Source organism: Malus sylvestris, chromosome 10 (genome assembly GCF_916048215.2).
Source record: "Malus sylvestris chromosome 10, drMalSylv7.2, whole genome shotgun sequence".
Classification (NCBI taxonomy): Eukaryota; Viridiplantae; Streptophyta; class Magnoliopsida; order Rosales; family Rosaceae; genus Malus; species Malus sylvestris.
Genome location: NC_062269.1, coordinates 41,641,538 through 41,655,507, shown reverse-complemented (window position 1 = coordinate 41,655,507; position 13,970 = coordinate 41,641,538). Strand labels below are relative to the sequence as shown.

At 36.9% G+C, this 13,970-nt stretch overlaps 1 protein-coding gene, 1 long non-coding RNA gene and 1 pseudogene across 10 annotated transcripts in view; 2 read left to right on the top strand and 1 right to left on the bottom strand.

The window, feature by feature from the left end:
* Window positions 1-508: 508 nt before the first annotated feature.
* Window positions 509-13,970, bottom strand: part of LOC126587999 (N6-mAMP deaminase) — a 75,038-nt gene continuing 61,576 nt past the window's right edge. For 2 of the 7 annotated variants that reach the window (XM_050253125.1, XM_050253122.1), the window contains exons 2-12: window positions 7,481-7,606; window positions 7,319-7,389; window positions 2,697-2,788; window positions 2,554-2,613; window positions 2,219-2,452; window positions 2,043-2,119; window positions 1,874-1,943; window positions 1,682-1,795; window positions 1,198-1,264; window positions 979-1,083; window positions 509-894 (exon numbers count right to left, since the gene is read on the bottom strand). In XM_050253125.1, coding sequence (XP_050109082.1) covers window positions 770-894; window positions 979-1,083; window positions 1,198-1,264; window positions 1,682-1,795; window positions 1,874-1,943; window positions 2,043-2,119; window positions 2,219-2,452; window positions 2,554-2,613; window positions 2,697-2,788; window positions 7,319-7,389; window positions 7,481-7,557 — 1,092 coding nt within the window. In that variant the 5' untranslated portion in view covers window positions 7,558-7,606 and the 3' untranslated portion in view covers window positions 509-769. Of the gene's footprint in view, window positions 895-978; window positions 1,084-1,197; window positions 1,265-1,681; window positions 1,796-1,873; window positions 1,944-2,042; window positions 2,120-2,218; window positions 2,453-2,553; window positions 2,614-2,696; window positions 2,789-3,187; window positions 3,259-3,355; window positions 3,523-7,318; window positions 7,390-7,480; window positions 7,607-13,970 lie in introns of those variants that run through there. The other 5 variants (XM_050253124.1, XM_050253123.1, XM_050253121.1 and 2 more) reach the window with 4 other exon arrangements.
* Window positions 4,732-6,962, top strand: LOC126588006 (uncharacterized). 3 transcript variants are annotated; one of them, XR_007611293.1, is made up of 6 exons: window positions 4,732-4,985; window positions 5,501-5,933; window positions 6,099-6,153; window positions 6,228-6,264; window positions 6,387-6,566; window positions 6,654-6,962. It is a non-coding gene; the product is annotated as an uncharacterized LOC126588006 (long non-coding RNA). The 3 variants fall into 3 exon arrangements; XR_007611294.1 differs by having other exon boundaries at window positions 4,754-5,632; window positions 5,868-5,933; XR_007611292.1 differs by having other exon boundaries at window positions 4,822-5,933.
* Window positions 9,823-13,960, top strand: LOC126587998 (RNA pseudouridine synthase 6, chloroplastic-like; annotated as a pseudogene).

Below are 13,970 nucleotides of genomic sequence, written 5' to 3'. Positions count from 1 at the left end.
ACTACATTTTTATACTAAAAAGTTAATCCTGATACTATTCACCCTACCATCTATTTTCAAACTCAAAGTTTTCAAGTTTTTTTCATTAGTTTTCCATTTTAAATATCCGATGAGGTGAGAATTTGAAATTTTGAACTTGGTTGTAAACGGGAGAGAACACTGCTCGGCACTCGTTTTTTGTAAGTATATAGAACAATACTTTCTATAGTCGTTCACATGATGAATTGATCGTAACTATTCGGTCGACGTGCTTGTATGCAATTGATCCTGTCGCTCCTCGTTGCTTTCTTATTTGACTAAAGACGTGACTTGAGTTTTTCATGCACCTAAATGTTGCTTTCTTGAGGGAGAAAAAAATGTCCACATGGTAAAATGGAAAAAGCACCATACACTCACCTTCTCTTCAATTCATTTCCCATGGCTGATGGCTCTGCAATTTTTGTTCCTATGGCGACCCGAAACGCCATTTTCAAACATGAGAAACAAATTCACTTATACGAAAGTTCCGTCGCGAAATTCGTTATATTCAATCAAGATTGTAAATTTATTCAAAGCAAAGATGAACCATTGAAAATCTACCAGCTACTTCTGACTACACTAGGACATTCTAATAACTTGATGAGAAATCTGCAGTGTTGAATTCCAGCACATCAGTTGGTGTCCGGCTGCAGTTGAGAAACGAATTTTGCCGGCGGAAATGAGTAGCTCTGGGGACTGCCAGCAACTATACTACGTGCAGTTACGCATGCCTTATAACTGCAATGGTAAATCATAGATCTAGCTTATTTTCAGCGGAATTGACGATTTCCTTCAATTCTCTCTTCACTCCATCATCAGCAAATACAAAGTCGATTGAATTTCTTGCTAGCTGAAATAGTTCCCTCTTTCCAAGTCCTAATAAGTCAAGAAAACAAACAAGCAGCCGTTATCAGCCATTAGTTTAATTCACGTTACAAGATCCAATGAAATCAGACCTACCAAACGCAGCAGCAGCGAGGTTGTACTCGTTGGAAAGACTAGTAGAGAACACCCCGGAATCATCTGTGCAGATGACTAAAGGATGTTTTGCATTATACAGATCAGCTGCATCACCAAACAAAAGATGTTTGTTTAGGAAAAGGAAAATTTAACAATATTTTTAAAGTATCTCTGATTTCAGATAATTAAGCCACGATAAATGGAAGCAGAAAGTCTAACCAAAGTGATGTACGTCAAGTGACGGAATTGTATTAGTCCTAATGTTGGACGTCAAACAAATCTCAACCTGAAACACAAACAATGATGACAATACAAAGAAGTTAGCTATTCTAACGTACTAAAAATCTCAAACTGTACAACAATTTTAAGGAAACAATGTAAAAGTTACAACAACGAACATAAAAAACGAGAAAACTATAAGTCTTATCTACATTTTCTGCTCATGTGTTTATAAGCAAAGATGGAACTGACCAAAAACTCAGTACCCTATTTGGAAATAAGAACTTGGCATTGATGTCTAAATCCCAATTATGAATCGTCATAAGGATATTCTGATCGAACTGCCAGAAACACCAGACCGAATCATATTTTGGACGTCTCCTTGGCACCCATCCTATGGCAGTCAGAAAGACTAATATCTAGAATTCCGTGGTAAGGAAAGTTATATAAAAGTTACAACATAATGATTGCACTAAGATCTCACCGGAATACTTAAAGATTTCAAAGTCTTCCATTCCTCTTCCTCGAAGCAACAGGCATGGCCAATCCTCTGTGGTTGAAAATCTAGCATTGCTTGTATCTCCTTTGGATTAGGCACCTACAAGCACTTGAAGAAATAAACTAGTCAGGTTGATCACAAGGGCACAAGCTGCAGGTGTAAGAAGAACAAACGCACCTCTCCACAATGAAGGGTTATATAAAGACCCTGCTCTCTAGCAAATTTTAAGGCTGGAAAAAATGTAAGCCTGCCACAGATACAATATAACATGCATATAAAAATATGTACCACAGTCGGGTGAAACGAAACAGTCTTCTGCAACAAACTCAGGATAGTGATTAAGTACCATTCTCCCACAATCGGGTTTCCAGAAAGGTCAATACCAACCACCCCAAAATCTCTCATTTCCAGAGCAAGCTTCACCTACAGTAATGACAAAGCTAGTCAAACGCTTTGTCCCTCGAAAAACTTAGTAAAATGCATGTGCTCAAATATTTCTTCATAATACATTTCATCGCATACAGTTTCCATAGCAGCCTCTGTGGTTTCCCGGCGGTCAATGCTCAAAAGAAGCCTAACATAAATCTTTTTTCTTGCACTTCCGCTACATGTATGGTTTATAAGCGAAGAATTCTTCTGACTGCCAACGTCAGAACTGTGAGGCCTAAAAGCGACATCAACTGCAGTGACTGCCTTTATACCCTCCAGTACTGCTTCCAAGTAAGAGTGCTTGCTCATTCCTATCGACGCATTATTCTACATAGAATGAAACACATCACTATCGTATCAATGAAATGTATAATAGACGTCATTTCAGTATGAATAATTCACGCAGTTGGCTAATTTTAGAAAACCACCTTGGGAGTTGTTCTTAGCTCCAGATACACAACATTCTCAGAAGCAAAATCTTCAATAACCTGTGTCGGGGGAAAATGTAGTATCAAGTATCGACATGGAATTGTTGGAAGTAAAGACAAACCAAATTCGAAAGTTATCATACTTCTTTCGTAATTCTTGTGATAACTTTGTGGTCAGTGGTAAGAATGTGGATCAAGTCAAACAACCTGAACACTTCGGTTAAAGAACGGTCATCTGAGTGCAAGAACAGACATATTTCCAATGTTAGGATTCAAGAAAGAATTGAAATTACATTGTTCAAAAAACACATGTCCTAGTACAAATGAACTGAAAAAATTTCAAACTACGCTGATCGACGGGAATTATTCTAAACTACAGTAAGAGAGATTCGAACTCAGGTGCAAGCGAGCGGGAATCCTTGCCCAACTGACCTAACCCGAGTTTGCTAAAATCACTATAAAAACATTAATTGACATGCAATGGGGACATTTTGGTTGAGGATTTAGAAATACCAGGCAAGAAAAATGTAAAATTTAAGATGGGTAAGAATCGTAAGACTAAATTTTCCTTCTTGACCCTACATTTTCCCAGCAACCAAACAGAAAGCAAGCAAGAAAGAGAAAAGGGGCATACTTTTCCGAATAACGTGCTCCACATCTGAGAAAACTATGACACCCTTCTCACCATAAACACTAGCAAGTTCTCTGCACACAAAACAAAACACCAGAGATTAGATTGTGTTTCCTGAAAACAAAGCGAGAGGGAGAGAGAGAGAGAGAGAGAGAGAGAGAGAGAAGTAACAGTAAAGTGGAGTCTCTGACGGATCCGTTGAGGTGAGCGTGAAGTTCCACCTTTGGCATTGACAGCCAGTCCTCCATTGTTAACTCTGTTTCCTTTTGTTCTTATCTTGCTTTTAGCTTCCTGGACCTGTATGGCTTCAAGCAGTAGAAATTCTCCATCTGAGCTGTGTCAATGACATGATAAGCAAGCCAGGTCAATGCTGATTGCTGACGGTAGAAAGAAGACAAAGCCTATAATGTTTTCTGTTTTGATAAGTTTTCAATTATCCGGACTCATTCAGTTTTACATTTATTTTTCGGGTAACGGTAGAAATATTAAATTTATAAATTAAATATAGTGGTTGTAAATTAATAGATTATTAATTAAGTGATTGATTAATGTGTTTGTTTTTTATCGGTAACACGTTACTTAGTTTTTAAATTTGATTTTTCTAACATTATCCTTATTATTTTAGTGCATATACATGACCGCACACAAGAACTTCTCAACATAGAGTTCATTTGAAAGTACTTTTAAAATTGCACTATCAAATATTTTTTATATTTATTGTTCGGATAATGGCAGAGAGATTAAATTTATAAATTAAATAATGTGATTGTAGATTAATATATTATTAATTAAGTATCGATTAACGTGTTCATTTTTTATCGGTGACATATTACTTAGTTTTAAAATTTGGTTTTTCTAACATTATCTTTATTATTTTAGTGCATACACATGACCGCACACAAGAACTTCTCAACATAGAGTTCAATTGGAAGTACTTTTAAAATGGCTAAAAGCGTTTTCGATGAAAATAATTTTAAAATAAATCGTTAGTTTAACTGCAAGCATATCCTTGAAAAACCCTTGAAAGACTTCGTGGTGCTTTTTGCTAGAATAGCTTAAAATACTTTTAAACTCCAAATATATTTTCACTAAAAGCACTTTCAATTATTTTAAATACACTTCCAAACAAGGTCTTAGAGGGTAGAAAAAGGCAACTTTAACAAAAAGCTATCGGTACAATTCACTTTAACGAAAATCATATTTGTACACTAAAAAGTCAATCATGGTATTATTCACTTTATCCTTTATTTTGTTCTTATTGTTAAAATTCAAAATTTTCAAACATTTTTCATTAGTTTTCTTTAAAAAAAAAAGCCTAAGAACTTCATCGGGCCCAACTCAAGGGTAGTTGGGTAACAGAGGCCCAATCACTAGTGGACTCGATCGAGCTTAGATAATGCTTTTGGATGCGGTCCATTACTCTGTAAAAACCCGACCCATTACCCGGCTTTAAGAAATCAAAATGTCAGTTAAACTCGCCTCAAAAATTATATCATATATACTAAAACCCGTAAGGGCTGGGTACTGTGGATGACCAGTGGGCGGACGGTTTTGCCCCTGCATTTTTCCTCCGTTTGCCTTGCTGTTTCCTCCTTTGTACAGTCAAATGGCTAATTTGCCCATTCAATCCACGCGTCCATCATCGACCGACCCTCTATTTCGACCGCATCTTCTCGATTTTTCTTCCTGTTTCCACGTCTCTCTCACAAATCTCTGTTCTGTCGTCACCCTCTCTCGCTCTCAGTTCTCTCAAGCTTGGTTCTGGTCCTCAACTCGCTGTCCAGAAGACCAAGTTCTTGAGGTTCGGAGTTTCCTTCTCGACCTTTTCCTTCATGCTCGACTTGGATTCGAACGAAAAGCTGCTTCAGAAATCGATTTCCTCCCTCTCACCGATTATTTCTGTCTTTCATGCATACTGGTTTATTATTTTATTAATTTTGGTTGTGTAATTAGTGATTTTTGTTCTTCACTCTACTAAGATTTTGAGCTTTTCTTTCTGTTGTTTTTAGGTTTTTCTGAGCTGCTACTGTTGATTAAATTGCTTGCAATTATTTTGTAATTATGAAAATTAAACTGGGGTAAATTGGCTTTCTGTTCTCCAAAATCCTTAGAAATTGCATTTGCTTAAATTTTGTGAATTTCTTTTGATCTATCTAGCAAATTTTTGTGGTTGAAGTTTGCGTTGAGAAAGGTAACACTTTTCAATTTTTATTTTTATTTGTGTGTGTTTGTGTTGAATTTTTGGGTTATTTTTGTGGATATTATTATTATATGATTGAATGAAAAATTGTGGTTTTTCAATTTTTTGGTTTGTAGGATTTAGCTAATAGGCAATCAGCTGTGAGGTAGAAGGAGAGGAACATGAGGTATACGAATGAGCTGGAGAGAAAGCTGCAGACGCTTCAAACCGAGGCAACCACCCTCTCAGCACAAGTCACTCTTTTACAGGTATATACCCGTTATTTATTGTTTTTCCTTCTTTGTTAATTGGAATCAAATTGTGGTTCCTCTTGGGTCTTCGTTGGAGCAGTGCAAATTGGTTTTCGGACCCCATATCACATTTTTCAGTAACTTGACTGGTAATTTTTTGGATAACCCATTTGAAAATTTTATTTGTTTTTGTTTTTGGTTATGTTTATTTGTCAAAGTAATGACTTTGGTTTCATGGTTATGGATTCATGAGTGTGACCATGGTGGTTCAAAAGCTAGGGAGCCTGAAGGGCAATTAGAATTAAAGTCATAAGACATAGTAAGTTTTTTTTTTTTATTTATTTCAGTTGCAAAGTTTTAGAATCTCTTTTTTTTTATACACCGAATTCATTTTGAAAAGAGTAGGTTGGTTATATACAAGTTTTCCATAGGAATTACAGAGCTTAGGTAGTATTGATGTGGGTATGTTTGCCTTATGTTACAGGAGTAAAGAAACCAGCTGGAACAGCTGAAGAGATCCAGAAGCATTTTGGTTGTAGGTGGGTTTGACATTCAATGTGGGTGAGTTTGGTTAATTTCTCTAGATTATTAAATGTTTTAATATGTGTACCAGGCTGTAGATCACTGGAGAGTTCAAAGAAAGCTTTCAGGTGTTACTCAGAAGTTAAAGTAGAATATGCCTTCTTTTCCTTCTTTTGCTTCCATGTTGACAGGTATGGAGTTTCTTTACAAATGTTTTAATCTGAAGATTATTCTTTTCGGAGCTCTGCAGATAACTTCACTGAATGATATGTGCAAACGATCGCAAGAATACATTGCAAGCTTGCAATAGTACAGTAGTAAACATCACAACTTTTTAACAGTTGATGAAAACTTTAAGCGCATGGAGGAGGAAAAAGTTAATATGGTGGAGAACCTGTGCATGTTAAGGAGTCAACTTTCAGTCTCCAGAGTGAGCTTCTTATTTGGAATTGGTGCTAATTACATAAGGAATTTCTCTTATTATGTACCTATAAATCTTCTGTGTTTTCCTGAGCAGGGCAAGCTTGCAACAGTACAATAGCAAACTGCACAATGACTTCTAAAAAGTTGAGGAATAATTTAAGTGCGTGGAGAAGAAAAAGTTAATATGGTGGAGAACCTGAGTATGTTAAAGGGTCAACTTTCAGTGTCTAGAGTGAGCTTCTCCTCTGGAATTGTTTCTAATGCATAATGAATTTCTCTTATTATGTATCTATCTGACTTCCATGTTCTCCTGAGTAGACATGTATTGAAAATTCTATACAGGGTGGTACTCATAGTATGTTGTATGACCCACATTAAGATCACATATACTTAAAAAGGTTCATATCGTGTTCTGTAGTCCTGACTTTTGTTTCTTCAGTGCATTTTAAATGGGTAAGGAGTAGGCCAAATAATATGAAATTTAAAGTTGGTTTCCCTTCATGTGTTCTCTTTCAGATTTTTGTTTTTGAAAATGAATTGCTTCAAAACTTTTATTGGCAAAGTTCATTTGACCTTTTTTGGGTTAGCCACTCACTTTTTTGTTTCTCATTTGAACTTCTATTGGCAAAGTTCACTAGAATGTCCAAAAAATAAAAAAAATCAGGCATTGCACTGTTCGGGATGATAATTTTCCTTCTTGACCCTACATTTTCCCAGCAACCAAACAGAAAGCAAGCAAGAAAGAGAAAAGGGGCATACTTTTCCGAATAACGTGCTCCACATCTGAGAAAACTATGACACCCTTCTCACCATAAACACTAGCAAGTTCTCTGCACACAAAACAAAACACCAGAGATTAGATTGTGTTTCCTGAAAACAAAGCGAGAGGGAGAGAGAGAGAGAGAGAGAGAGAGAAGTAACAGTAAAGTGGAGTCTCTGACGGATCCGTTGAGGTGAGCGTGAAGTTCCACCTTTGGCATTGACAGCCAGTCCTCCATTGTTAACTCTGTTTCTTTTTGTTCTTATCTTGCTTTTAGCTGCCTGGACCTGTATATAGCTTCAAGCAGTAGAAATTCTCCATCTGAGCTGTGTCAATGACATGGTAGGGGTGGGTTCAAATAACCGAAAACCGAAAACCAAACCGAACCGAGGCCGAAAAAAACCGAACCGAAACTGCCAAACCGAACTGAACTGAATCTGGCTGGTTCGGTTTCGGTTTTTAAGGTTCGGAAACCGAACCAAACCGAACCGAACAGATATATATTTAATTTTTTTTCAATATTATAAATAATTTAGTGATACAATCATAACAAGACATAACCTGTTACCAAGTTGGTTTGCTTGAAACTTTTCAAGCCCCTGCGCATGGGTTCGAATCCTCATGCCTCCAGGGTTTCAGAAAAGTTTTTTTGAGCAATCAACAAACCTTTTAACTTAAAATTAAATATAAATACTTAAAACCTGCTGTTGTGAGGAATCAAACCCCTTCCGTCCAGGGGGGATAATTCCTTCAAGCCAACTTGACTGTAGGCTTTTTGTTGCCATATCTGTACCAGTATATAATTTATAGGTATTCTAATCGCTAATGCTTTATAAAATTTGTTAAGTTTACAAACCCTAGCAGCTGTCACTCATTTTTGAGTTTTCATTCTCAAACACTCTCGCTCCTTCCTCAGTCTCTCTCTCCCTCATCCGCTGCTCTCTCTCCCTCATTCCTCAGTCTCTCTCTCCCTCCTTCCTCTCTTCCTCTCTTTCTCTCTTCAACTCTCCTTCCTCTCTTCCTCTTTCCAACGTGCCAAGTCCATGGTTGTAACATGGATCTTTAGCTCTCCTTCCTCCGGATTTCTTTAACAGTAAGTATTCAATTTCTTGAAGGTTTATTTGATTTTTTTGTGTTGGAAGACTTGAAGTGTGATTGTGTGGAAGACTTGAACTGTGATTGTGTTAGAGATGTTAAAATTTAAGTTTCAAAATTTTTATTTTTTTTGGGAAAAAAAAACCGAAAAAAACCAAACCGAAAAAAAACCGAAAAAAAATGAGCCGAACCGAACCGAACCGAAATTTCGGTTTGGTTTCGGTTTTGTCAAAAAACCGAACCGATTTGAACCGAACCCAGCCCTACATGATAAGCAAGCCAAGTCAATGCTGATTGCTGACAGTAGAAAGAAGACAAAGCCTATAATGTTTTCTGTTTTGATAAGTTTTCATTAATCCGGACTAATTCAATTTTATATTTATTGATCGAGTAATGGTAGAGAAATTAAATTTATAAATGAAATAACGTGATTGTAGATTAATAGATTATTAATTAATTGACGATTAACGTGTTTGTTTTTTATCGTAACACATTACTTAGTTTTAAAATTTGATTTTCTTAACATTATCCTTATTATTTTAGTGCATACACATGACCGCACACAAGAACTTCTCATCATATAGTTCATTTGGAAGTACTTTTAAAATAGAACTATCAAATGTCTTTTATATTTATTGTTCGGATAATGGCAGAGAGATTAAATTTATAAATTAAATAATCTGATCGTAGATTAATATATTATTAATTAAGTATCGATTAACGTGTTTATTTTTTATCGGCGACACATTACTTAGTTTTAAAATTTGGTTTTCCTAACATTATCTTTATTATTTTAGTGCATACACATGGCCGCACACAAGAAATTCTCAACATAGAGTTCATTTAGAAGTACTTTTAAAATGGTTAAAATCGTTTTCGGTGAAAATATTTTTAGAATAAATCGTTAGTTTAACTGCAAGTAAATCCTGAAAAAGCCCTTGAAGGACTTCGTGGTGCTTTTTGCTAGAATCGCTTAAAATACTTTTACCCCAAATATATTTTCACTAAAAGCGCATTCAATTATTTTAAATACACTTCCAAACGAGCTCTTAGAGGGTATAAAAAAGGGAACTTTAACTAAAAGCTTTCGGTACTGTTCACTTTAACAGAAAACCATATTTTGACACTAAAAAGTCAATCCTGATACTATTCATTTTATCATTTATTTTGTTTTTATCGTTAAAACTCAAAATTTTCAAGTCATTTTCATTAATTTTTTTTAGAAAAAAAGCCTAAGAACTTCATCTGGCCCAACTCAAGGGTAGTTGGGTAACAGAGGCCCAATAACTAGTGGACTCGATCGAGCTTGGATAATGCTTTTGGACGCGGTCCATTAATCTGTAAAAACCCGACCCACAACCCGGCTTTAAGAAATCAAAATCTCAGTTAAAATCAACTCAAAGCTTCAGCCTCCGGAGGAAGAAGATGGGGCCGGTGAGCTTCTCTCAATGTTGGCCAACGGCTGCCTGAGTTTCAGTGCGCCGGCGGCCCTTGTACGCACGTTAGCACTCACCCACGTTGCTCTCAGTGAACACTCCAACAGCTACAGGCACGTTAAGGTGGCATGGTTTTCTCGGAGTTCGAATAAACGAAAATCTGCACGTCAGTCCCTTAAACAAGACGTTTCGCAGCCAACTGCCGTTTCTTCTGCAAATAGGTACCTTAAATTTTCCGACTTTGATGCTTTTTTGTTTGTTTTTGTTTTTCGGTTTCTGAGATTTTGGCTTAATTGTTGGTATTTATTTGTTGAAAGTGAGAGTTCGAATGAAGGTCGAACTTGGAAGCAGTTTGTTTGGTAACCGAGAAAATGATCAGAGATTAAGAGTGTGGAATGGAAATTTTGAATCTTTATCGTTTTAGAATACCATATTCTTTCTTTGTAATGGAAATGGAAGCTCTGAGATTTTGGCTTAATTGTTAGTATCCATTTATTGAAAGTGAGGTTTGGATTAAACTGATCGAATTCGGAAGCACTTTGTTTGGTTACTGAGAAAATGAGCAGAGCAAAAGAATCTGGAAATGAAAATTTGAATCTCTATCGTTTTAGAGTTTTATAATTTTGATCATTGTGATGGATAATGTGTCGATATAATTGTCGCCAACAACAAAATGTTACATAGAGTTTCTGCCATTTTGTGTTCTATGGTTTGCCGACTTTGATATCATATCTTCTTTCAGCTACCCTGAATATACTCGGTTGCTTCTAGGCCTGGCATTTTGGACCCAACCCGTTAACCCGACCCGACCCAACCCGTTAATATTTGTATTTGGGTGGATGTTTAACGGGTCGGGTCGCTAACGGATGAACCCGTTAACAACCTGTTAAATAACGGGTCACTTTGGGTCAACCCGTTAGACCCGTTAGGACCCGTTAACACCCGTTAGCACCCGTTAGTTGATGATATTTTAGTAATTTTAGTAAAGTCTTAAGAACAAAAAATAAACTTTATGCAAAAAAAAAATAATAATAATTGTTAACGGGTGTTAAAGGGTGAAACGGGTGACCCGTTAACTTAACGGGTCGGGTTCGGGTGACCCATTAGCTTAACGGGTTGGGTTCGGGTGACCCGTTAACTTAACGGGTAGGGTTCAACCCGACCCAAACCCAATAAACCCGACCCGTTTACAGGTCTACTTGCTTCCATGTCCCTCAGACAATGGACCGCCAAGAATCGAGCACTTGGTTGTTTCAGAAGGGGGGCCTGTACTAGAATACATCTGCAAAGTTCTGGATCTTCCTCTTCAGTGAGTTCCGTCATTACCAAGTTCGAGTTGATAAATTGAAAAAAATTTCATTCTTTGAAGGTTTGTTGCAGATCTCATCCATTTCGGAGCTGTATATTATGCCCTTGTCTGTCCACGGCCTCCTCCAACTGCAACCCCAGAGCAGATGAGGGTATTTAAAGAAGTTACAGCACCATCAGTACTAAAAGATAGAGCTTCCATCAAAGGAAAAACTGTAAGAGAAGCACAGAAGACTTTCCGCATAACACATCCAGACCAATTTGTTGAAACTGGAACCTACTTACGTGTTCATGTACACCCAAAGCGTTTTCCTAGGTAAAACACAATGTTTTACGCGTCCTTATTATAATTTTTACTAGTGTTATTCTTGTTCACATCAAATTTTGATCAGGTGCTATGAAATTGACTGGAAATCAAGAATTGTAGCTGTAACTGATGAATTCGTGGTTTTGGACAAACCTGCTGGTACAACAGTACGTATCATTACAGACGCATTTCGATATCTGTTATCTGGCACTATCAAATGTTTTTTTATTAGTTAATTAGTTGCTTACATCAACTATGATTCAATAACAATTTTTGTCCAGGTAGGAGGAACTACAGACAACATCGAAGAAAGTTGTGCAACCTTTGCCACTCGTGCCTTGGGACTAACAACACCCCTGATGACTACACATCAGATAGATAATTGTACAGAAGGATGGTATGTTCTATTATACTAGTTTGTTGTCTTTCTTGTTGGTGAGACTTGAGACAGAGGGTAATGCTACTCACTCACTTGCAGTGTTGTCTTAGCTAGAACCAAGGAGTATTGCTCAGTTTTTTCACGGAAAAATCAGAGTAAGTTTTTATGCTTTGGCATACATAATTTTGATAGCCTTAATTACTGGGAGGGGGAGGGCAGAGTGTGATAACTCAGAAGCTGAGGGGTTCCTTATTACTTACCTCCAACACACAGTTTGTTTTCTTTAGGTCATTAAGTTTATTTATCCTTTCTTTCACGCAGGAGAAAAAGGTGAAGAAGCATTATCTTGCTCTTGCCGCTGCCCCTGTGCCAATTGGAACAATTACTCACTACATGCGTCCAATTAACATGGCTCCAAGACTCATTTCAGAAGGTAATAGTCTATGTCAAGCACTGCATAGAAACTAGTTTGGTGTTTGAAGAGTTGCACTTTGAATGTGTCAAGTGCCTTGTGGGATTTACATCCTCACCACATTGTTTTGCCAATATCTTTCCTTTCTGTTTTCCTATTTGGAGCTGAAATGACACCTTCAGTGTGTGCTGCTTGTATGTAGAACTAAAAACCATTATTTCTCCCGACAGGCATTTGGTGGGATGATTCAAATAGACAGGACATGACCGTTGTTTGAAGCAATTTCAGGATTATAATCTTGTTCTTTCGGTTTTTATAAATGTTTTAAAAGCCAATTTGAAGTTTTAATGAATTGAAGCCCACCCATAGAAAGCTTTCCTTAACTTGATGTAACATCTTCACAACCACAGTTGAAGAAAGAAACTTCGTGAATAGAAATATACTTTGTGAATTTTTCACACTTAGTAGTAAACTCCTTCTGTATGAAGCTAAACAATTATTGGCAACGCAGATTTCATGAAACGGTGGAGTTTGTGTCAACTTGAAGTCATGGAATGCAAGGAGATTCCCTGGCCAAGTTCTGTTGTTGAACAGAAATATTGTGTTGAAGACTCTGGGTGGCCTTCAAAAGAATATGCATATGAGTGTAAAATCAACCTTCTGACTGGGCGGACTCATCAGGTTAGGAGCAAAAATCTATACTGGTACATGAATTCAATTAGTTTTATTTTCTTTTCGGACTCTAATTTGGAGTGAGATGGTGATCATTTTCTCAATTTGTTGTTTTTCCGAGATCTCTGAGATATGGTCTTATTAATATTGGCTTTAAATTGGCTCAAATAAAAGGATACGTCCTGCTGCTTCAAGCATATAATATTTCAAAAGGAATAAGATTTTCAGTAGTTTAGAATTCAAGATTTTGGGAAGATGAGTTATAACTAAATATTGGGAATGAAGATATCCGAGGTAAAGGAGGAGTAGCCAAAATTGAAGGAAATATGAGAGAAAATTGGTTCCGGTGGTTTGGACATGTGCAAAGAAGGCCTACTGACGCTCCGGTTCGAAAATGTGACTACGGGACAGAGGTTCAGGGCCGAAGGGGTAGAGGAAGACCTAGGAAAACTTTGGAAGAGACCCTAAGAAAAGACTTGAGTACTTGGATCTAACAGAGGACATGACACAAAACCGAGCGCAATGACGTTCTAGGATTCATATAGCCGACCCCACTTAGTGGGAAAAGGCTTTGTTGTTGTTGTTGTTGTTGAGTTATAACTAAATATCTAAAAACTGTGACTTCTCGTTCTTTGGCACAAGGAAAGTATTACTTGAATCTTACATGGTTACTGTATTCTGTTTCCGTTAGTTATGTCATTGGATTCTAAGGAACTAGGAGTTAAAAGAATATTTACGATTCTCTTAATAGTTTGTGTTGCAGGTAAGGTCAGATAATGATAATTTCTTTGGAAAGAACTACATTGATGATGCAGGTTCGAGCACAACCGGCAGCGCTTGGTGCACCAATAGTTGGCGATTCCATGTACACGCCAGCTGCAGGAAGTAGTTTTCAGTTTTTCGTTTTTCGTTTTCAATGTTACCAAACAAAATTTTAGTTTTCGGAAAAGTGAAAATAAAAATTGAAAATTGAAAACAATATGGTTATCAAACGCTCTTATATATCTTAAATTGTTGGGATGCAGCATAGCAGCAGTAATGT